Source organism: Lissotriton helveticus, chromosome 7 (genome assembly GCF_964261635.1).
Source record: "Lissotriton helveticus chromosome 7, aLisHel1.1, whole genome shotgun sequence".
NCBI classification, from domain to species: Eukaryota; Metazoa; Chordata; class Amphibia; order Caudata; family Salamandridae; genus Lissotriton; species Lissotriton helveticus.
In genome coordinates this window covers 1,168,630,324-1,168,655,868 of record NC_136068.1, presented here as the reverse complement: position 1 = coordinate 1,168,655,868, position 25,545 = coordinate 1,168,630,324, and the positions used below count along the sequence as shown (strand labels likewise).

At 44.5% G+C, this 25,545-nt stretch overlaps 1 protein-coding gene across 3 annotated transcripts in view; it reads left to right on the top strand.

The window, feature by feature from the left end:
* Positions 1-25,545, top strand: part of CEP112 (centrosomal protein 112) — a 2,313,552-nt gene that overhangs the window by 2,222,715 nt on the left and 65,292 nt on the right. For all 3 annotated transcript variants that reach the window (XM_078654309.1, XM_078654310.1, XM_078654308.1), the window contains one exon: positions 22,869-22,970. In XM_078654309.1, coding sequence (XP_078510435.1) covers positions 22,869-22,970 — 102 coding nt within the window. The remainder of the gene's footprint in view (positions 1-22,868; positions 22,971-25,545) is intronic.

Sequence of the window (25,545 nt, the reverse complement as noted above, 5' to 3'; positions counted from 1 at the left end):
ATATTCGTGTGCCTCAATTACGAATATGACTGTACCACCTCTTGGTGTCAGTCCATTTTGTATAAGTTTTAGGGTTATAGATTTCCTTATGTTGACCGGGATGAGTATTGCATCTGGGTCATTTTCCAGCAGAGTATTGTCTGCTACTAGGAGTTCAGCTGCTAGTCTAACTGTCTCCCTTTCTTCTTCACTTTCTGTCATTTTACTGACAGGAAGGTTATTCTGTTTGTTTGCAGATCAGGTTTCTATGGAAACAAAGATTAGATGCACAATATTTTGGAACAGTGTATCCTTCAACGTTGAATTAACCAAGAACCATACATAGGAGTCTCCTCCTGCGAGGTTTGGCGGATATGACCTTTCACCCACTCCAGACGTCTTTGGAGTATTATGGGAAAAAGGGGTTCTGTGTGAAAAAGCACGACTTAGTTACTCTAATGTCTTGCGTTAGTTTTATCGCCTATCCAAACGGTTGGGCGCCATGTAGTGTAGTTCCTATCATCCCAATAGGCTCTGCGCATTGGAATAATATCTTCAATAGTATAGACCTAGGGCAGAGGTTAACTAGGTCTTCTACCGACGATATTAGACTTAAAGTTTTGTGTTTGCCAGCTAGCTCAGAGTTCACTAGAAACTTTCTCGAATAGGCAAGGAGGATTTTAACCTCCCTGGATAGACAAGAAGGGATTTAGTTTCTGACAACCATAGAACATGACAACTTTGCTCTCCCCTAATCAAGAGTGTATCTCTAGAGTCGTGTGAAAACAAAAGACAACTTATTTTACTCAGTCATTTCAGTGCATTCTTAGTTTCACCAGATTGTAGAGAAAAGGAAAAGACGGGCGTGTTCAATAAAAGATATTATTTATTGATCAGTCTCCTTTCTCATACAAGAGAAATGAATCGCTATTATTGTAATACTTATAGTTAAGTAAAGTGCATACAGTAAAGACAGAATTATAAAATAATACTGTAAAAGCATTGATATGGTTTCTGAGCCATATGATACTTTAAAATGGATAAAATAGATACATACATATATACATTTGACTAATCATACTCAACTGGTGCTTCTAACCTCGCCTACCCCAGTGTACCTGACCTAAGCCTAATACGTGGGCGGGAGTAGATAAGTAGCAGTTTAAGTTAAGTTTGTTTGCCAAGGGACTGACTCGAGAATTCTCTGCAAGGGGTTATTCAGTTCTGTACCTGAGATCTAGAATGATGGAGGGCTGGTATCTCTTATCCCAGGTCTTGATATTCCAGCTGCCTGCGAGGGCTGCTTGGAAGCGCCGGAGCTGGATTTTTTCAGCAGGAGAAAGGCAGCGTCTCGTTCTCAGCACGTCAGGAAGGCGGGGCAGCGCCTGTGGGCTTCGCTCCCTGCTGGGCTCCTCGGCACGTCTCGCTGCTCCGATCTCATCACCACCGCATGTGTTTGCTTAAGGCAATGTCGGTAATATTTATACCTGAAAGGTGCCGAGATTGACGTAAGGATGGACATATATACGTCAATAAGGATGTCATATGAACGGGCTCGTTCGCACATTCTTTTGCTGAAGTTCTCTGTGAAATCAAAACAATGGCTATGGGAATTTCCCAGGTCGCTGTAGGTTTGATTTGTTTTGAGAACTCCGTATGCCTTATCAGGGGCTGGAGGAATATCGCTTGTCTAATTAGATGGCATGCGTTATGACCTAATCAGATAACGCGCTTCTGTGCCGTGGTGTGGCTTAATCAGATAACGGTTTTTGCACCGTTAGATGGCTGCTAGTTAATTATTAACCAGACCAGCGTCAGGAATAGGGGAATCGATACAGTACCTATAGGAATACATCACATTGCGTAAAGTCACTACTGCGTCGTATTTGCCACTGCATACCCTGGTCTTACATCAAAAGTCTCCCGCTGTCCCACAAATCCCCTAACCCAAGGGCCCACGTGTCCCCATAAATGCCAATGAGTCCACCAGGGGCACTGGATCCAGGTCCAAGCCGCTATAATCTGCCCGTCTCTACCAATTTTTGGGATGCTTTTGTGAGCAACCCCTGGCATTAAATATTGGAATCTCTAAACCCATGCAGAAATCTAAGCCATTCTTCCAGGCCGAGAGAGAGGGCGGAGCTGTTGCCTTCCATCCCTTTGCTATATCTCTTTCCGCCAAAGTCAGTCCCAACAACAACAAGTGCCGCTTGTAGATGTTACCTCCTATACCCTCCATTATGTGTAGGATTGCTAGTCTGGGGGAAAAAGGGAGCTCCTACCCCAACACCTCAGCCAGACTGGCCATGACCCTCCTCCAAAAGTTCGTAAGTACTGTACAGTGCCAGATAGTGTGCATCAGGGCCCCCTCATCTCGATTGCAGCGCAAACATATCGGGAATGTAACCGGACCCGCTCTCCACAGCCTAAGCCTGGTATAGTACACCCGGTTGTGGTCTTTGGATTGAATGAGGCGCAATCACTATCGCTGCCTCTCTAGGAGATGCCAATGCTTCTGTCCATTCGTCTCCATCCAGCTGACCAATGTCCCCAGCCCATGCGTCTCTAGATCAACGTCATATCTTCCATGTGCTTCAACACTCAATACATACTCCGACACCTCGCCCTGGCCGAAATCCCTCTCATCGGGAGAGCCAGATCAGGAGGAAGAGCCTTCTCCCACATCGCGGCCAAGACCTGGAACAAACTACCCCTCAGCATCAGACGAACCCCCACACTACAAATATTCAGGAAGAGCCTCAAGACCTGGCTTTTCGGATGACTCAAAGCTGCTGACATCCCCCTAGCACCTTGAGACCCTCACAGGTGTGTAGTGCGCTTCACAAATCCCTGATGATTGATTCATTGATTGACCGTGCTGTACACTGCATTACTGCTACACAACTGAAAACTGTTCTGTTGGCACCTTTTGTAACTGCCACTTTTAATTGTAAAGAAAAGGCAGGTGTGAAAATACCAGCTCCTGTTTAATGGTTGGATTGTTGCACATATATAAGTATATTTAGTCTGTGGTTTAACAACAAGGACAGTCAAAATTACTTGATGTCAACGACTGATTCGAATTCAGAAAGGACCGCAAACTGTGTGTGATAAGAGCAGACATGAATACAATTTGTTTATTTATTGTGTTTTTTTAATATAATGTGTATTAGAACCCATGCGGTATCAGAGCTCTTTACTTTGTAAGCAGAGTATACTGTTAATAGCAACAGCAGCAGGTCCTTTATACAGTTCAATGTAGCAATATAAAAGCCGAAAGAATAACAATATACAATGACTCAAATGTGATCATGAGAATTACCATAAAGGGACTGCAGAGTCAAAGCTGCCAGCATACTGAACACCATAAACTACATGCCTGTCTCTCAGCCTTCCTCATCCATCACTCTGCTAAGCACTGCATCCTATAAGACGATAACCACACCTCAGAGGGCCTCATGCATGGCATGGGAACACATCCCACATAGGATCAAAGCAAAGGCAACACACTTCCAACCATGCACCCTACAAGGTGTAGCTTGATACCCATGTAGGCAAGCACTTCAGCGCCCTACACCGGGGTAACAAGTGCTAGCTAAATGTTAAGGTACAAAATGTAAAGTGGAGAATGTGATGCAACTATAGACCAGTAAGTGGGATCGTGATGATGTAGGTTGATTGTGTTATAATTGTGCCGTCCCAACTTTTTCGTTTGTATCAACAGTTGACTCGGCATGTGTACAGATGTTTGACAAGAGGGTGCCTTTGCTTGCAGGAAACACTAGAACCATTCACTCTCAAAGCCTTTTTGTTCATCAAGAGTTTTTATCACCAAGGAATATAATTATTATAACAGTGGCAATGAGCTATCATGGCAAATTCTCATTTACCAGCTCCGAGAGAAGCCAGAATCTTTTTTTCTCAGAAATAAGCATCAAAGTTAGCCTGATGGGATATGCGAGTATTGATGTTCAAGGGCACTTTATTTTGCAAGTACCAAAAGTGATTTAGCAGTTGATGGATCCATTCCCTACAGATAGTATGTGTAAAAGTGGATGAGTTCTTGACAAGCAACCCAATGGCTGCTTGCCTGTCCAGGACACCATTGTTACAAAGCAGCTAGCTCAGGGGCTATTTATCGTGCGAAACTAAACCTGCATAATGTTTAAGCACTTGAAGAAACAACATTAGTCTGTCTTTGTCATTTTGGGAATACAAATTGAGGTAATTGCCCCACAGAACATATACTATTTGTGCATCAAACGATGCAGTGCCTTGTAGCAACCCTTGTGTCTTGTGAATACTATGCACTCTTGCACCTAAATGATCATTCTGGTTGGGAGCCATCTTGAAAAGGAACTCTACGTATCTTTGAAAAACATGATCTGGATTGTCCGCATCGTTTCTCTCTTCATGTTCTCTCTCACTCGTCATGTAGTCCATTATCAAGATGAGGAAAGCCTTCCTGCTTCTGTTGTCTAGAGTCTTGTTTCTTTATGTCTAGATCCCTTTTAGCTTATAAAACTCCATACTAACTAAACAGTTAATGAAACTGAGTCATGCCAGTACACCTGTAGATAATATTCTGCGCGGCATGACAAAACTCAGTTAACGTTGTTCTTTCCAAATCCAATGAGCTGACCTGATTATTTTGTTTGACTGCTTTCATGAGACCACTAGTGTTACATACAGTGAACAAACACCAAAACATAGCATGGAACGGGACAATGTTTGTGCTTTCCAGTCCTGTCTAGGCCCAAACTTTGGCAAATCGCACCCATCTGTTACGAGACCCCGCCCAACTCCCCCCCCCCCCTTCCCCCGATCGAACACTGGTGGTGTGCACCAACCCCTTCACCTCGTTGTGACGCTTGAGAGCGTAAGGTGTAACTTCCCTCGTTCCTTGATTGGATAAACGTGCTCTTGAGAAGCCTTACTATCATACACATGCTACACTCGGGAAGCGAAAGGATCAGAAAAGAACGAATATCAATGACCCAATATCTAATAACCATTCAGCCTGATTCAGCTACTGAACTTCTAAACGAAAGAAGTGAAAGGTTTCTTCTGCTTGCCACAACGTCATTAGTAGTGCTGGGACACCAAGCATTCTGCCAAGATATCTGTATATTGTTTTTTTTTAGAACCCTCATTACAAACACAACCATAGTAACAATAACTCAAACGCAGGGGTGCCTGGCAATAGAGTTCATGCTGCATTCTCACCATCTCCAAATTAGCACAGCCCGATAAACAAGAACATGGGGAGCTTTTAGGTTTGCTCATGGTTATATCAGGTGATTGGAAAAATCAGTAAACTCTACCTCCAACCCATCCAGAGTTTTCGGTTTGATGGATCTTTTTAGAACTTTCTCCAGTTTCGAAAGTAGTGTTGGTATATAAAAGCGAACCCCATTTGAAGAGGTGTTAAATTTGACAAAGATGTTTGATAGGGCAGGCACGAGTAGGATGTGAAAAGACTTATTAAGCCATCAAGGACCGTACATGCCATTTGATTTAGCACTTACTGCCTCACTGCTCTATTTGTGCATGCAGATGTTGCATACATAGGAAATGACAATCATTTGTGTGATGCCTCTCCACCCCAGAATGTTGTGTTTTACCTATCCATTGTGCTGGTTTTAGAACCCTGTTCACTTTACCGCTGCTAACAAGTAATAAGGTGTCTGTGCTTGCCCTTTAAATATAGTCAAATTGGCATTCTACTAGCTGATATATTTAACTTACATACAAGTCCCTAGTATATGGTACAAAATGGAAGCGGGCCTGGAAGTTAAATGCCTCTAGTGGACTGCAGCATCTATTGTGCCATTCATATAGTGACAGTGCAAATATGGGTTCAGGTCTACCATTGTAGCCTGAGTGTAAAAGTGTGAAGCATGCAATGCGACCTGTCAAAATAAACGTATTTTCACAGATGAAAACCTTTATTTTAAATGTTAATAAGTTGCTCCTACCTAGGCCTTGTAGCCCACAAGACAAGGTGCATGGTATTTAAAAGTAGGACAGGTTGAAATGTAAAGTTAGCATGTGCTTACAGTGACTAGCACCCCAAAGCTATTTTCACTGTTGGAAGGCTGCCTGGCTGATGGAGAAGTACTGGAAAAAATTATTTAATACTGATACCGTATCTCGGGAAAAGGACCAGCTAAAACAATTATTAAACTACTATTTTTAATAGTTATTAAAAATCTAATCCAACTGTGAAATCAGATTTTTAATAAATGTTAAGAAAAAGTTACTTTTATAAAATTACTCTTTACCTGCCTAAACTTTAGGACTGCTAATTAGCATAAACCTTTGCCAGCTTTAAGCCTGTGTTCCACCTCGAATAGGTCTGAAAAAGCATGAATTGCCTCACACGGCAAACACTAGACTGACCTGAATGGGATGAGGTGACTCCTCTAACTCCACAGAATATGTAGGGTGGTGGTTGTGGGCAGCCTTTTAGTCACTACAGTGTTAAATCCTACTTGACAAGTCTGTTGAGTCATATGTAACACATGGTGCACACTTGAAAGGGAGAGAATGGGGTTGTATTACTGGATATCGGCCTACAAGACTATAATGGTTAGAATATTGAAAGACACAATATCGAAAATGAATGCATATAAAGAAGTATAGATTTATTATTTGTAGCTTTACATCTACGTACCTTGAAGATATGTGTATCTCCAAGGTACGTGTATGTTTAGTAGGGTGTAGAAAATATATATATGTTCACCAGTCAATATTTTGGTTTTGATATTTTGTCCTTGATATTCTGTGCCATCAATATTCAGGTATTAATATTCAAGGTGCACACTGAAAGAGAATGCCAAGACTTTTCTTGTGGATCCTCTCTCTGGTTGCTGAAGGACCTTGCTTTGATCCTACCAGACTACTAGTCTACCAGTCCCTAGCCTCAAACTGGATTTTTGTTTTAGATGTGGGAGGGACAGTAGGATTACCATTATCCACTCCCCATACACACATCCAGCCCTCAGACCCCAAGTTTAATGTGGCAGAATACTTTTGCCATCTTGGATTTGCCTAGACCTATTGCATGTTGGGTCAGTTTGCAGGAAGGCAAACAGGGAGTACTGCAAAAATGGGTAGGGTTGGCCCTGGTTACGTTTTCCCCATCATTGGCTAGGAAGTGTCCAGGAGACACGCCCCCATACAACTTGCGCTAGACATAAATGTGGCTTCTCCAGGCATCCACTTAAGAACCTTTTCTGAACCTGCAGAAGATCAGAAGGGGGCTGGTTCTGTGGTCAGTGACCTGAATGGGGCCCTAAAGGACTAGACCTGGTCTCTCTGGTACGCGGGACAAATAAGTAGTCAGTTGTTTGACCTCTTCTTTGGCTACAGAGAACAACAGGCTGTAGGGGGCTGTAGGTAGGAGGTATCCTTCTGTATGGTTACCCTCACTTTTTGCCTAGTGCTAAGCTGTTTTTTGACTAGTCTGACTGGGATCCTGCTAATCAGGACCCCAGTCTATCTGCTTTCTCCATAATTGTTGTGTTCAGTAGTTAGGTACATCCCAGATTGGATACTGGGGTACCCTTATAAGTCCCTAGTATATGGTACTAAGGTACCCAGGGCATAGGTACCCCAGAGTTCTCCCATGGCCTGAAGCATGTATTATGCCACCCATGAAAAACCATTCAAAATGGAACTACAGTCCTGCCATAGCACCCTGTGCAAGATGGTGCTAGCACCACTTACTAAAGATATAGGTTTCCTATACCTAGGGTCACTGCACTTAAACCTATAAGTCACACCTATAGCAGGCCTTTGCAATCCTGAAGGCGGGTGCTTAGTTCCAAGTGAGAGGGCGCCCCTTCATGAGCAGGACACCCCTGCAGCCTATGGAGTCTTTTCTCCTGGGTTGTCAGTGAAGCAGCCATATACTATATAGAGGGGCACCACGTAATTACGCTAAAACGATTTCGAAAACAGCTGCAATGAATCCTATCATGTTTGGTATCAAACATGTTGGAATCATACCTCCACACCGTATACGGTGTGCGAGGTATGATTGCAAGCACTGAAAGAGCCTAATGGAAGATCTTTCCATTAGGCAAAATGGTTGCTGCCAACCAGAGACACAATTCTGCCCTCCTGCTGCCGAGCCAAGCTCGAGCAGGGGAAGGCAGAACAAAAGGCATCCTGTCACAGGGAGGTTCGACCACTTCCCAGACAGCATTTACTGTATTGGGATGGGGTGGGTGCTCTTGCCAGCGCCACTCAGTCTGCACGAGGAGCACATTTGGTGTCCCTGTGCATAGTCCAGTTTAAACCAGTCCTGGTTGGCTCCCTCTCTGGCGCAAAACTAGACAAAGGACACTTAGAGGCTTATCTGGGTATAGGTCTCTAGATTCGTCATGGGATAAGATTCAGATCAGATAACACTGCACTTCTACGGTCTGGGTACTCTGGACTTCGTTTGGGCCTGACTTTGTCTCCCTTCCAGTCTACTGCATTGTCTGTGCATGTGCATCATACAGGAACCTTGTAAGGCCTGTGAAGCATCAAAGACACTTGAAGAAATCTCCCTTGAAGTGAAGGAGTCACTCCCCTGCATTTGCATAAACCGCACCTAAGTTGACCTGTCTGCAGAACCTGAGCTCCTCTAGACTCTGTGGGCTCTGCAACACAGGTGGTGGTTTTACACAGCTCCCGAGGCCTGCCCTGTCTTCTCACCAAGTTTGAGGCCAGTATCCCTTGTGGGGGTTGCTATAACCGAACCCCTGTGCACCACATCCAACTTGCAGTTGCAGAGGCTTGTTAGCTTCTTTCCAAGAAGATCTTCGGGCTCCAAGTAGCCCCAACCTCGAGCACCTCCAGTGACCAGAATCTTCAGCCACACCGCAACATGTGCATCGTGGCTTGCATCTTTTGGTGAACTGCTTGAGGTCCTCTCGCGACTAAAGTGCCTCCAGCCTGTGGGTCCATTTGAGGGTCACCTTTGCTTCTCTTGGGCTGCCCTGTTTGCTCGGGGCCTGCCCTCACTCCTCTGCTTTTGGTGAGGCCCCTGGACCTTGCTGGTCCCGACGTTGCTCAACTCCTGCGTTGGTTGCATTTGCCAAGGCTTGTTGGTGTTGCCACCGTACACCGACCCCTTAGCACTCAACAACCTTCATGGGAAAGCTCGTGCACAGCTCCTGGTCCTCCTCAGCGTCGCCTAGTCCTCATAGCTGCAGAGTCATGTTTCCACACTGCACACGCTCTCCGTGGGGTCCCTATAAACTCACTGTGGGTGGTTCCTTGAGTCCCCAGCACTTCTACGTCCTCTCGACCTTGTCTTGACCCGAGTCATGGTTCTTATGCCACTTTTTTAGTATATGGTTTAGTCACCCCCCCACCCCTAGGTCCACTGTGTATTTCGTGCTATTTACTGTGTTTCTTTGCTGAAGTATTGGGTGCATTCTGCATATCTCCGGGTAGGCGATATTTCTGTGTGTTAGAGAGTATTATATAATAAATACATATTTTTATAAATGCTTTGTGTGGTTATTTTTCACTTCATCTATTCTATTAGATAACAAGCTGCTTTACACTCCTTCTTGACTAAGCCTGAAGGTTGCTCTCCACAGCTACCTCTTAGAGAGCTTTCTAAGGTTCTTTCAGACCTCTTAAATCACCATAAGGTTTGTCTGGACTGGTGCAAGGTGCCCACTTACATTAGGGGACATCATATACCAGGCCAGCTGCTCAAAGAGCCTATCCTGGAAACACCCAGCTGACCTGTGCCAACTGTTACTGGACTGGACCCTGCTGTTGGGCTCTGCCTGAAACCCTGTGAGTCTCTGAGGGCCTCACGAGAGGTTCTTGGGGCCTTATATGTGTACTTCTGTGGTTGGTTAGGACTTAAAAGACTAAGGGCTAGATGTAGGTAACTTGGAAATACCGATTCCTAAATACCAAATTTTACCGACTCGGTATTCAGGAATCGGTATTTCAGATGTAGGTAAGAATTCGGTAAAAAATACTGAATTCTTAATATTCATTATTACCGAATCGGTAATTGAGATCCGCTAATAACGAATACCTACCCATTCATTCCTATGGACTTGGAGGCCCATATGAATAAATGTGAAGAAATTCTGTATTACCGATTCGGTATTACCGAATCGGTAATACAGGGAGGTATTTCAAGGGTGCCAGGGTGTCCAGTTCAATAGGATAGAAGCGGTGGAGAGGTTGTGGGGTGAGGTATGCTCTATGGAGTATATTGAATTGAATGTTCCTAAAGCGTGCGTTTCTGGAAACTTTCTTGGGGTACTCTAAGGCTCTCTCCCACTCTTTGTCGTTGAATACCCAACCCACTTCATCCTCCCATGTTTGTCGTAATGCATCCAGTGGACGGAGAATGAGCTCTCGGACTGCTTTGAATAACCAGGTTACCAAGTGTCTAGCCACCCCATATGTATTATGGTGTGTATTACCGGGTGTGTTGGGGGTTCACCCGCTGTGGATCCCAGAACGGGCAGCTGCTGTCTATTAGCTGTCGGTGTAGTAGGAACTGTCCTGGGAAAGGTCATATAGGTCCGTCAAGTTGGCATACGTCATCAGTTGCCCGTCTCCAAATAGGGACTCCATCTCTGTGATAGAATGATCAGTCCATACCTGGGGAGCGCGGGTGATATAATAACTGTCATCATGGGGGAAGCCCACCAGCGGAAGTAACGGAGAGTACGGGTGTTCCCTTTGGACATGCAATGTATCTTCAGCATACACGTGCGTGCAAGAGGTATGTGCGGAGGGGTTTAGTACCTGGTAACAGCAGCCTGGAAGAGGCATCCGCCCCTGTTCTGTGATTGTTTCCCCTATATAGCTTTCCGCCGCCAGTGCGACAGCCACTGGAGCTGCGCCGCCAGAAAGTATGCTTCGAAAGACGGGGCAACAAGCCCTCCTTGAGTCGTGGGCAGGTAAAGCGTGGCTAAGGCCACCCTACTTCTTCCCCCTCCCCTGATCAGGGTGGTTAGGAGCGTGTATAGTTCTTTGAAAAAGGAACGCAGCGGTATCACTGGAATTTAGGTGAAATGATACAAGAGCCTCGGGAACATTATCATCTTTGCGAGTGCTACTCGACCGATGGGGGAGAGAGGTAATGTCTTCCAGAAGTGTACTGACGTACGCAATCCTGCTTATACCTTGCGGTGATTCCTGTTGTATAAATCCGTGGGGGAGTGGAACAATTGTACCCCCAGGTATCTAGGTGCAGCTGTACTCCAAGTGAGCGTGTGGGCACCCACCGATATGTCGCGTGGGGCTAGATGTGGGCTCAAAGGGAATATCGTGGACTTGGCCCAGTTGACCTTGAGGCCTGAGGATGCCGCGAAGTCACTTCGTGCCGACCAGATGGGGGAGAGGTCTCTCATAATGTCTCTGACATAGATCAGGAGATAGTCTGCGTAGAGAGACACGCAGGGCATTGTGTCTGCTATCGGTATACCCCATACATTTCCCTCTTGTCGCAATCAAGAGGGGCTCTACTGCTAGGGGCGAATAAGAGGAGGGATAGATGGCACCCCTGCCTAGTCCCCCTTTCTATCGGGTAGTGAGTGGTGATGTATTTACCTATCCTCACTCGAGATGTTAGGCCCTTGTAGAGTAGTTTCGTGTATTTCATCAGAATAGGTCCCACCTGAACCCTGTGGAGAACCGCGAACAAGTACGGCCATAGCAGAGTATTGAATGCTTTTTTGAGGTCTAAAATCAGGCATGCTGCATTCAGGAAGTGTGTCCTTACCCTATCTTGGATACGGAACAGTCTACGCATGTTCTGTGATGTGTTACACCCCGGAACAAACCCGTTTTCATCAGGGTGAACCAGCGGAGTTAGAATTTGGGTGTATCGGTCCGCTAGAATCTTCCCCAATAGTTTACAGTCAGCATTCAGTAGCGTTATTGGTCTGTATGAAGTAGGGAGGGTGGGATCTCTATGGGGTTTGAGAAATGTCACTATGATGGATTCTCAGAGTGAACCTGGGAGTTCCTTTCTGACTAGTGCCTCTTCAAACATGATTACCGCCCTGGGGACAAGGTGCGTAGAGAATGTACTTTATATATGTGAGCGGGAAGCCGTCCATTTCCGAGGCCTTATTTCGTGCTAACTGTCTAATGTCATGGGTGACCTCTGGGGCTTTAATCTTCGTTTCCAATTGTTTTCTGGCGGCTCGCGGTATGCGGGGAATTTGCAGTGGGCTGAGGAATTGCGTGATTACCCAATGATTTGTCTGCGCTGGGACTCGGTAGATGTCAGAGTAATAATTCCGGAGGATGTGTAGGATCTCTTTCTGTGAATGCTTGGGGGTTCCCATGTGGTCTAGTAGTTCCGTGATTGATTTTGCTTCAACCTCTTGTTTGGCTAGCCATGCTAACAGTGTGCGCGCCCTGTTACCCTCTTTGTGTGTTCTGGCGGAGTAGACTCGGAAATTGTATTTGCGTAGGTCTTGTAGTGCATCTGCATAGGAGGTTTTAGCCGCCGCTATTTGGTCGGTGGTGGCTACGGCAGTGTCAGCTTGTTTCGCTAGTGTCGCTAGCGCTACCTCTGCAGTTTGCAGCGTTCTTTCGAGTGTCTTTCGGACCCCCACAATTTGCTGTATGCAGTGCCCCCTGGCCTCTACTTTAAATGCGTCCCATTCTATTAGTCTAGACTCAGCTGTACCTGAGTTGAGTGCGAAGTGTTCCTGGATATAGTGCCCATGTTCCTGTCGAAACACCCGATTGGTAAGACAGTCATGTGGTAGTTTCCATGTGGGCACAGGGTGCGGGGTCTCCACCTGAGAGTCAGCATATGGGCATCGTGATCTGAGAGTACCCAGCCCAAATAATCGGAGTGTTGCACACATGGGAGCACGGTTGTGGAGCAGAGGAATCTATCGAGGCGAACACGTAAGTCATGCGGGACAGAGTGAAAGGAGTAGAGTTTAATGCCTGGATTTTGCTCCCGCCACGGATTCACCAGGTTCCAGTGTTGCACCCACGCCTGGTATTAAGCTGTCTGTTTGTGTGCTGGGGAGTGTGTTGGTGGGGGATGGGACCTATCAAGCTGGATGTTCAGAACACAATTATAGTCACCACTGAGGAGCCATGCGACAGAGGTGTGTTGAGTGAGCACTCCCGTGAGACGCTTCCAATATGGATTTTGATCTATGTTAGGAGCGTATATACTTCCCAGCAGGATGGTCTGGCCCTCCAATATGCCCTCTAACAGGGCATATCGGCCTTCTTTATCTATGACTCGTGACTGTTCTTTAAACGGGATCCCTGGCCTAATCCAGATTAGAGTGCCTCTGGCAAATGCCGAGTATGTAGTGGCACAAACGATCCCCCGCTATTATCTGTGTAACCGGCCCACTTCCAGTGCTGATAAATGTGTCTTCTGTAAGAGCGCTATCTGTGCCTGTTGCCGTTTTATATATGCGTAAATGGCATATCTCTTGTTAGCCCTGTGCATGCCTTTGACGTTCAATGTGATGATTTTTATATCTTTGTTGTGGACTTTAATGGCCATGACGTGTAGTGAATATGGGCCATTCGCTCCCGTGTGTCACCCCACCACCCTCTTCCCGTGCCCTTCCCCTCCATTCGTCCACGGTCCGCTGCGGGGTCTCTGAGGGCCGCTCAATCTTGCACTCTCACCTTTCCGCTGCAGGGGATGTCAGGGGTTCCGTGTGGGCCTCCGTGTTCCCAGCGTTGGGCCCTCCTGCCCCAGAGAGCGCCTCCGGTTCTCACGCTGGGTCGCTGGTTCCTGCTTGTCGCTGTGTCTGGTCGTTCGGTTCTCATTGGGGCGCCGTAATCTTGGCCTCGCTGCCGGATCGTCAGTCCTGCATGAGGAGAAGCCCCGATTAGCCCCCCATTTCAAGGGCAGCGGGGGGCCTCAGGGGTGTCGATCATTTGGGCATCAGGGCCGGACGGCTGGGTAAGGATTCCTGAATCGATTGCTGTGGATAACACGGGCAGCAGGACGGAGCTCTAGAGAGGCATGTCCGCCATCTTAGCCTGCCAGGCCACACCCCCTTTGCATTTTGACTTTATTACTGTATTAGTAGTTCATAAATACCTCACACGTTGCCCTAAGCTAAGCTTGTCTACACTGTCATAGTTACAAGGGAGTTGATCTCAGGTTAATTTAGGGACTTTGAGAGTTCACCCTTACAATGGTTGTGATTATTCATTGGGTGGGTTGTGGTCCACTCCAGATAACAATATTTTTTTTACAACAGTGTATTAAAACACTGAATTAACACATTGTATTACAATATGGCTGTTCATGTATAACCTCAATGGTAACATGGAAAATGAATGCAGAAGGGGAGGGGTGAAAATGTGTCCTGCATGGCTCTGCATTATCTCTGCTTTGTTTTAGACTGCTAGGAAAGCCACTGTATGTCTGCAGGCTATTGATTTTCCCTTCAGTAAACACAGCAGTCATATGTGTGCATTGATGGCCTGCTGTGGAATGGTTTGCGACTCTGGAGCATGGGTTCGAGGTCACAACCTGAAGTCAACAAAGTGCACCTTCTTTTAAGATTAGCATGCTCATTCTTGACTGGCAGGGGCTGGCAGCCAAGTGATAGCATTGGTAATAGTGATCTGCATAGTATCCTTAACCCAGTCTTTCGCTTCCTCCGGATAAGGAGAATGCATGTTCTCTCTGCATGTATGAATTAGAGTGAGCAGTATGCTGGCTGAATTGCTGGCTGAACAATGATATTCCATTAACACATGCCATAATGAAAGAAGTCTTACAGCTTGATGGGAGGTTCAAAATACCGTGGGTGAAGTACATAAAGGACAGCCTAACGGCAATTGACCGACGGGATCTGTTTTATGCCCCAAATTTAATTACAAAAACAGATGTCAGCTTGGTTAAGATCGCTATATTATTGTTAAGAGGTACCGACAGAGAAGAGGTTGAGATGCAGAAGGCCAGTGTTAGGAAACATTTTCTACTAAAAACTTGCTTGAACACGGAACCTTACCTGACTTGGCCTATGTCCAGTTATGAAAGATTTCTGTTAATAAGGTTCCGCTTTGACCTCTTCCATCTTTTATTGGCAGTCCCCAGTGGGGCTCAACGGGGAGAAGTGTTGCCAGCTTGTGGCTGCGACGGAAAGTCTCCACAAGACCTGGCACACTTCCTTTTCATTTGCCCCTATTATTTGATCCCACGGAAATTATACCTCAAACCGTGCCTCAAAAAGCTGAGTTTTTCACAAATTAAACCTGTACTTTATTACTTACAACTACTGAATAGCGATTGCACTTTATTTGTTTGTAACTTTCTTAAAAAAGCCATCAGCTTTAGGAAAAGCATGGATGGCTAATTACACTGCATCTCTTTTAGGCGTTTTTAATACCACAGTTATTTATATTTTTAATCATATGTTGCCCATGCTCGTACTGCCTAATATATTGTACTGTATACTGTGTCTTTATTTGCCAACTGAAATGAATTGTTTTTAATGTTATTTTTATCGTGTGTTTAAAAATTGCACTTTTATGATTGTAAAACCTACAATCGAATAAAGATTTTGACTTGACTTGACTTGAGTGAGCAGTATTCGTGTGCGGTATTGCATGGAGGCAGGAATTCGTTTTGAGATGCCTCTGTATTAATAGTTGACAAGATAGAGATTTTAGGTTCTTTTGTGGATTGAGGGAAGGCTTGAAGTCTGGCCTTTGAAGGGAGGTGATGCTTCAGTAGCTGGAGGTGTGGGGTTATCTTTTGATGTGCAAAGGCCACCACCAACTCTTTCTGATTCCCCTCTCACTGTCAATGACTCTGCAGACAGGTTTGTGCAGTGGACAGTGAGAATGGCTATTCCTCCTTTTTGCTTTCGTCTTCCACCTCCTGTCAGGACACACCCAACTCCAGCCCTTTTTTCTGCTAACTATACAAGGCAAGTACTGTGGCTGGAGCTGCCTGTGGGAAACTTTCTTACATCCCAGATATAAGATCTAACCCAAAACAGAAAAAGGCTCTATAATTCAAATCTGCACCAGTCAAGGATAAATACCGGGCAGAACCCCATGTATGCTTTCAAGGGATTGCTCGCTGACTGATGGCCTGGCCCATCATACCAATTAGAGGGAAAACATTTCCCCATTCCAGGGCTGTTATATTTGACAGCTAGCTCCTCTCCCAGCGTGGGTCAGGATCTGAAACAAAGCTCTACATGCAAAGAGAGCTAGGACTGCCTTGAAGAAGCGGGTACTGCTGTATTCAAGCAATTGATGGACTTCAACCTCCAGAGGAGCATCTGCCTTGAGGAGTTATCAGCCCAGTCTAAAACCTATGCATGGAACATGGGGTCCTGAACTCTGCCAGTAGGTCTGCATGACTAAGCCATGGGGAAACCAACTTCTGTTGAAGAGTACAGGGAGTGTCCTCCATGAGGAAAAGCTGTCCGGAAAAGATGGTACAGCCCATCAGCATGCTGTCCGAGGAAACTTTGTAGAGTGACTAATTAATCATCATAAGTCCACAAGGAACCCTGGTGAAATATCTCTGAATCTCTGTGGGCCTCTGGAACACTCAAAGGGACCATGAGCATGGTTATTCCTCCTCTCTTCCCTTGGAGAGTGTGGAGAGTTGCCAGTGAAGCTGTAAATTCTGAAACCCCACAAGTCAACCAAAACAGCCCAGTTATTACAAGATATTTGGACTTAAAGTCCCACTTTCTGGGAGCCTTGTTGCACTTCCTTTTGAGCAGTGTTTCAGGAAACAAAACACCAACTCTTTATTTCCCTGATGTTCTACTTTGGCCCTGTTGACATTGTCGACTCTACCCCATCACCGGAAGTGATGGGGCAGAGTCGCGTGTAAGCCAACTCCTGTGTGCTGCATTCAATTCCTTTCTTTCATAGTTTTCTGACACAGATATGAAACTCCTGTCTCGATTTTGTCAGTGTTCGGACGACTTCTAAATCAAATTCCAATGTGCTAGGAAACAATGTCCCCACCTAAAACTACAGGGTTCATACCATGTCACAACTGCAGAATACAAATGTCATTAATAGACTCGCATAAGGTGTGTCTCCGGTGTCTGGGCTCAGGCCACAACTCAAAATTGCACAGTAAGTGTGCCTTTATGCACTTAAAAGCAATCCATGACTGGAAAGTGAAGCATTATGCCGCCAAATAGAAAAAGTTGCATCCTTTGTGCAAGTCCTGTTCCAAGTCACAGGCACAGACTCTTTCCATTCAAGCGAGCAGTGAGCTTCGTGCTCGAAGTCCTTGTGTAAATCCAGATCAAAATCCAAGCCCTAATATAAAACAGGATCCAAAGGCTTTGATCTCCAACAGAAGCTCAGCTCCACATCTGTCTGTTGGAGTTGCAGGCCATTTGTCTGGCTCTGAAGGCCTTCCTGCTGTCCATCAAGTAGAGTCTGGTGCAGGTTTTCATGGAAAACACCATCTCCATGTATTATTGCAACAAACATAGCAGAGTGGAGTCCTGGGTCCTGTGTCAGGAGGATGTGCGTCACTGGATTTTTGGGCGCGCCAGTGCATTTCCCTGATTGTGAACCACCTGACAGTCACTTAATACCAGAGCGGTCAAGTTGAGCTGGTGGTGTCTGGCAGATCACGAGTGATGTCTACATCCTGAAATGGTGCATGGCATCTTCCAACAGTGGTTACAATTCTGCTAGATCTTTTTCCCCCCATCAAGAATGTGAAAATTTGAACGTTTTGCATGTTGGAGTTTCCGAAATAACACTTTACAAGTACTTTCACCCTCATATCTTTCCTGCCCCCAGTTCTGAAAAAGATCCCGAACGACCAGGCCCAAGTTATACTAATGGCGCCAGATTGGGCCAGGAGAGTGTGGTACCTGGAATCTCTTGGCATGAGCGTCTCTGCTCTGACCAGGCTACCAATTCAAGAGGATCTTCTATTGCATCATTGGGGCAGGGTCCTCCTTGGAATCTGCCCAATCTACACCTAAATGCATGGAAATTGAGCAGCAGCAACTGACTGTGTTTGACCTGCCGCTTGAGGTGGTCGATGTCATCCTTGCCGCCAGATACCTTTCCAAGAAATCCATTTATGAAGAGTGATGGACAAATGTGTGGCCTGGTGCAGTACTCGTAAGATTGATGTGTCATAAACAAACCTATTGGACATCATTTCCTCTGCTTTATCTTTAGCCCAACACATACTTGCAGTGTACACTATTTAAGGTTTTTTATCTACCCTTTCGGTTTTTATGTATTCAAAAACAACTGGGCTCCTCCAATCAGACTACCACTTTGGGAGGATCTTTTTTTGCATTGATGGGACAGAGTCCTCCACACGACACTGCATTCATATATGCTGAGTGATGGGACACATTTGTGGTCTGGTACGGTGCTCGTAAGATTGATCTCTTACACGCAAAGCTGTTGGGCATCCTCTCCTTTGTTTTATCTTTAGCCCAATGAGTTCATGCAGTGGGCACTATTTGAGGTTTTTTGTCAGCCCTTTTGGTCTTTCTGCATTTATTTGACCAATCGCCCATGTTTAAATCACCTGTTGTGGAGGAATTTATTAAAGGTTTGACACACATGTTCCCTCCTAAGCCGTTTGTGATGCCATAGTGGACCCTTACCATAGTTGTGACGTTTCTCATGTGCATGCCCTTTGAGCTGATCCATAGTTGCTCTCTGCACTGCCTGACTTTGAAGACTGCCTTCCTCTTCGCAATTATGTTAGTTTGTCATGTGACTGAACTCCAGGCAACCTCAGTACAAATGCCATAAACCACCTTCTTCTCAGACAAGTTGGTGCTGAGGAATCAGGCAGCATTCTTGCCAAAATTCATGACTCCCTTGCACATACAGCTATCCATCACCCTGCCTGTGTTCTTTGCACACCTGGGTCCCACCTTTCAAAAAAAGGGGACCTCAAAAGGGTTTTAAGCTTTCACATTGATTGTGCCAAAGAACAAGCGTTTTGCAGGGCTATCCAAGTTCACTCAACCTCTGTCCGATTCCCTAGCTGTCCATGCTTGAAACAGCTGCATATGTGCAGCTTGATAATATCTCAAAATCTGGATTAGTCAACTCGCCAATACTCTCACCCCTGGCTCCAACCCCCGCCCTCCCATATAGAGGTTTCTATTCTCCAATGCTATTGTTCTAAGGCATCTTTGGAAATTGACTCAGGGATCGTCTGAATAGACATAATAACCTTGGTAATATGTTCATTTTACCGTGTCAGTCTTCATAACCACTACAAAGTTAGAGGCCTGCATTTTTATTTGTCAACAAATATTTATTAGTTTAGAAATTATAGACCTCCAACATAGGGCCCATCAGTTTAAAATAAAGAGGCCTGAATATATTTAGGTCAATTTAGATGGCTGACAGAATCATAGGCCAGTTAGCTGCCAACAGGATAGATCTGGAAGCCATAAGATTAATCTCGAGGTATCTAATGGATTTGTTGGCTCAGTTGAAGGGGTAGTTCGATTTCAGTGTGTCATTATGTTTTTAGGAAGTGTGAAATTAAGTATTTCTGATATATATTTATTGATCAGGAGTCCTGCAACCTGCTCAGACAACTTCAGCTGAGTGTTGAGCACCTCTAATGATACATCTGGATTTAGGTAAAAAGACCTCATCGATGACTAGGCTGATTTTATGTTGCTCCACTATGAATGTGATCTGGAAAATGCCTGGTTGTTGTCTTATATTGACTGCCAGGCATTCTTTTGTGAGGGTGAATAAACATGCTGACAGGTGACAACCATGCCTTCTTCCGCAGTTGGGTAAAATATCTTTCGACCTGCTAACATTCACTACTTTTTTCTCTCTTGGTTTCATTGTAATCAGCGAAGTGGGGTCCAAAGCCCATTTCAGTCAGTACACTTCTCAACCCGGTCAAATGTATTTTCAGCATTGAGAACTACAGTATTTGCAGCAATCTTTTTCCTAGTGATTGTCTATTTTTTCACCTAAGGACACTGGCTGTAATATGGGCAGTTGTGAGTTGTACTACTGTCTCTGCTGAGTTCTGAATTCCTAGCCCACACCACCTCTCTAAGTTAGCCTTGGACTATTCTTCGTCACTATCTGAGTGTCAAGTGCTGAAGGGTAGTACTTGGTGCTCAACTTTGAGTCTAATAGTAAGGTGGCCCCTGGACACCATAGGTAAAAGGCTCCAATTGGCACAATTGAAGCCAGGTAACCCCTGACTTCCCTGGGACCTCCGAGCCCTAGAGGACACTGGTCACACTTGTGAATTATAATAAAATGTGTAAATGTTTTGCATTTAGAGGTTACAGGAAGACCAAGTTAGACGATAATCAGGTATTGGTGCTTTTACAGGGAACCAGCAGTTGGAATGATACGCTTTCTTCCCACTAAATGGGGGCCAGCGATGGTGTTAATTGATTGTTCAACTGACTGAGTCTCAGAATTTGTGCCAACTAAAGGAAGCCAATGAATTGTTTTCATGGAGGGGGTGAGTAAACCCCAAAGTTTCATTCCCTCTTTTACTAAAAGATAAAATAAAGGTTGCCTCTACAGACCCACATAAGTTAATGCTACATGTGTCCTTCATACTCGTTGTACGATGTCTAGCACCACTGTGCGCATCCATCTAAGATGAAGATCTGGTACCAGTTTGAAAGTAATGGGAATCATAAAAAGACAATGAGGGTAGTCTCCTTCTCAGCATTTTCCTCTGAATAATGTGGCAGACTATACTTTGGTTAATTGACTTTGAACTCAAAATGTCGGCCCTAGTATAGGAGTGAGTCTCAAATGTGCTTTTCTGAGTGCCCTACGCAAAGGTGCTTTTGTGACCACTCACTTTTAGACAAGCAGATATTGTGTGTCCTGCAATGATGTTGGGAACAAGTCTGCTGCTGATAAAATAATGTATATAATCTGCACAGAAATACTTGCCCGCATTAATGTTGGGTTGTATTATAAATCGTGTGATGTCATGTTTCTTTAAGCACTATCCACCTCTTTCTTTTCTTGTTAAGACATTTTCATTTATTGATCCCTTGTAAAATCATTGTTGATTTCATTAGTGCTGATTTTCCATATTAATGCACCCGAATGGCCTTTTCCTGGTCTGTTCCCCGGGTCTGTTCGTGCTGCTTTAAGCAGTGGTGACACTACTGCCTTTTACGGTTTGAGCTACCGAACCAGCTGCCTTCCTTCTCCCAGTGTCCTTTATTGCTTGGATGCAGTTTGAAAAAAAACACCTGTGTTCTTCTTTTCAGCACAAAGACACCTTGCTTTGAATGTTCTTTCTCTGCATCAGAGGAAGCCCAAGTTCAGGAGGCAGCAGTTGCTGTGGTAACCACACATTCTTTTTGCAGACTCAACAGAAACATCTTCCCGTCTAAAGTGCCGAAGTACTAAAGCGTCGCACATTCATCCCTTAGCTGGAGCACCTTTACTTTCTCCCAGTTTTAAAATCCAAGATTCTTTCACCTGGCTAGAATTGCGAAAGCCATGCTACAATGCCAAGGGTGTCATGGTTGGTGCCTTGTTGTAGAATTCGTAATACTCCAGACCTTTGTTAATTTCAAAATGTTGTTTTTGTATAAATGCGACGATGAGTAGATCTCCAGATAAATGACAAGTGAAGGTCTGCCCATCTCTTGAGAACTGTTCCAGAAGCGCAGGGCTCTGCGATAGATCAATCTTTCTTCAGGTCTTTAGACCTTCACCATGAGACTAGGGTGTTCTTTCCCTGCATATATATTTATTTAGACTCCACACAAAACTGAATTTGTCATAAGTGGTACGTTCTTTCAGTACAGACGCAAACTGCATACAAAGGAAACCAAGGAGAATAAAACAGTTTCTTTAGCAATACCTTCAATCTTAACCTTTGTAGATAGAAATGCAATGTTCTACCAATCATATATGGAGTGAATTATCCGAAGGTGATTTGCAGTTAAGAGCAAACATTTCCATTCTGTGCCTTTCAGAGAAAAGTGCTTTTTCATCAGGAAATCCCCTTCTTATTGCTAAACTTTTAAAATAAATTACTAAAACCGTTTAGCCGAACTCAGCGCCTGAAGCTGATCAGGTCAAAAAGACACCGTGAAAGTACCTGCCTTTTAATTGATAGGTGTTTTACTTCATTTTTTCTGTTCAATTGTCTTAAATTTACTTTACCTAATTTCGTATTTTGTAGTGAGACTAAAGTGGTGACTTGAGATCGGAACTGTACGTTCAGATGATTGTCTATTTGAACTGAAATACACTGCCGTATCCCTTAATTACGTTGGTGACGAACCAGGCTGATGAGGGTCCCTTTCTAGTACCCTGAATGACTCTATGATTGTTTAATTTTTGTGATTTATGACTAAATGATTCATCATGGTTTTTTCTGCTTTCTAAGTTAAAGAAAAGTATATGTTCCTTTTTTCATTTCTTCTTTACATTTGTATTTTTATTTCTCATATGTGAAGGACCTTTAACTACCGATCACATACTCCTATAATTATTTAACTGAGTTTTTAATGCTTCATTTGGTGGGTTTTTTGTTTTCTATTGGTGTTTTCACGAGAAACACATAGGTCCTAGTGATTAATAATCTCAATACCATTGATGAATATTTTTGGTCGGATCACACAATTTAGTAAAGTGGTGGATTTTAAATAAAATAAATTCCACAGTCGACAAGTTAACCAATAAACCTCATTTACTCTTACTGATAACTGAGGGAGATCTATGAATGGATAATGGATTCAACTGGTGTTACAAGTCATTTATTTAAAGCCATGATAAAAAAAATTCCTACGTTAACAACTGCATTTTGCCTTAATACTGCAATATAAGTAGATGTATAGCTCTATTATAGATATGGTGTTTATTGAGGTTTATAAGATCCTTATCAGTTGTGTTTTTAATTCCAGGTGAACAGTGTTCGACAAGAATGTGAAATGAAAGTTAAATGCCTCATGCCTATGTATTTAAGACAAGAACTCGAGGACACTATTGCTTCATTAAAATCACAGGTAAGCATGCGAAATATGTGATTACGTCCATGGCAAATGCCCAGTGGTCACATTTGTTTGATGCTGCTTTGTTACATGGCTATAACAAAACTCCTTTATGCCACATGAAGGGATTTCAAACATATCGGAAGTGTTTGAAATGTATTGTATTGTAATAGCATTTATATAACGCTTACTACACCTGACAAGGAGACCAAGGGCTTTTCGGCATAACACAGGCCCCTGCAGCCGCCACAGTGTGGGGGGTGCCCAAGCTCCAGGGGGCCCCCTCAGCACAGCACTTCGGCCTGAGAGCTCCTGATAGAGTCCGGAGGGGGCCCCTCCACGTACCTTTCAGGGTAGCCCCCTCAATTATCGTTACGCCACTGGGTGTTAGTTATTTGGATTGAGAAGGATAGTGGAGGTATAAGAGAGGGAACACTGGCCCGCATGCATCAAGCATTTTTGGAGTCGCAAACGGTGCGATTCCTTAAAATCGGCCGTTTGCGATTCCAAAAGTGCTGTTTGGGATGCATCATGTTATTTTAGAAGTTGCAACTTTTTTACGATTTCCAAAATTGCGATAGCATATAAGAAATCGCGATTGTGCGATTTCTTAAATGCTATGTATCATTTAAAAAAAAAGTGCGATTTTTCAAATAGGAAGTGCAAATTACCACGAAGTTCAACCTCGTGGTAATTTGCGAAATTGTTTAAAAATGCACAAAAATGCATTTTTTAAACTGTTAAGTTTCAGACACACATGTCCTTAGGACATGTGTGTATGTAACTTATACTGAAAAGTACATTTCATGGGTGCAGGGGGGGGTCATTTGGACCCCCCTCTCCACCCTTGAAATGCATTGATGAATTGCGATTTCAAATTGCGAATTCGCAATTCCCATTCATTCCTATGGGCATTTTGGCCCATAGGAATGAATGGGAATTGTGAATTCGCAATTGAAAATTTGCATTTTTTTATGCAATTCGGTAAAAATAGCGATTTTTACCGAATTGCAAAAAAAATGCAAAAATATTCATGCTTAGGCTTTTACGATTTCTAAATTGCAAATCGTTATTTTTCGCAATTTAGAACTCGCAAAAGCCGATATTGATGCATGTGGGCCAAAGGGTTTGTATTTATGTCGTGCTTGCTACCCCTGATGGGGTGCTGAAGTGCTTTTTTGGCAAGTAGCACGCTACTCCGGAACCCAGGTGTTTGATATGTGGATGTCTGGGATTGATTTCTTTTATATCATGGACTCAAGTTTACCCCAAAACTCTGAAGAATGAAGTAGATTGGAGTTTGATTTCCCATTGGGTTGTGCATGTCCATCAACATCAGCATTCTTCACTCCCAAAGGAAAGGATTGGTCCTATCAGAGGACATGCACCTGGATAAAGTAGTTTGTCTGTAGGAGGCATCACAAAGGTGTACCAAGTCTCGTTTTCGAAATTTGTGTTACAGCGGTGATGCTCAAACCTCGTGGTTTACGCTGTAAGATGAAACCATGTCAAACTGATTAGAAGACTTCCCTTGCAATGCCGATGTTTGGTTTGAATACAGCTGTTGATGTGTCCACGTTTTAAATCTTGTTCAGGTAGTCAAGCTGGCTTTCTGCGTAGAGATACTGTCAAGGTTGCGCTACGGTGACAAGAGATAGGAAGGTTCACACCGTCTGCCATCTGCAATCCAGTTTTCAAGAGCCTCTAGGTATATAACTTATAATTTATATAGAAAGGGGAGTATGGAGTAGAAATTTAGGAGAGGTGTAGCTGGCTGTGCAATCGGTGAAGTGGCCACAGGCCACTGACCAGCTGTGACTGCGGGAGTGCAAAGAAATACACAGCCACACTTGTATGCTACATTGGGCCAGAAGTCACAAGCAACCCCCGCCCGTTTATTTAAGCTCTCTGGCCACGCCTGGCCAGAGAGTGATACAATGTTTGGGGACCCTTCCAGGCCAGGGGTTTAGGGGTCATCAAACTTGTGGGGCTAGACCGCTACATCCCATCACAAGTCAGTGTTCAAAACAAACTAACTAACAATTTAACACACAAAGTCTGCATGTCTTTGGCTCGGTCTGAGATTCGGTCTAAGATTGAATCTGCTTTGGGATCCCTTGACTTCTTGTCGGACTGACAGACGATGGGGTCTTCGAGATGGCGCTCTGTTCAGCCACCGCGGTTTGAGTTGGAGGCATGTGGACTACTGCTTTACCTTCTTCCGGGCATGGGGTGAGATCCCTGCTCGCTGTCTCTTCACCCTTCGCCACTCTGGGAGATTCCGCCTCAGCATCTGACACTTGTATTCTCTTGAACCAGGATATGTTTCTGGTAATAATCTCTTCTCCACTTTTGTCTGTAAGGGCAGTTCCGTTGAGCCTGAGCACAGTCCACAGCCCCGGTTCATATGCTGTGTGGAATTTACCCCCACTGCGGTGATTCCGTACTAGGACCTGACATCCTGGTGCAATGACGCAAGCCGAAACTCTTCTTCGCCTACTAGCTCTCTCATTATTTGCCATTCGCCGAGCTTGGGTGTTGACCGGGTCGTATTGTTCAGGGACCCAGTTGTCCGCTACAGGAATGGTGT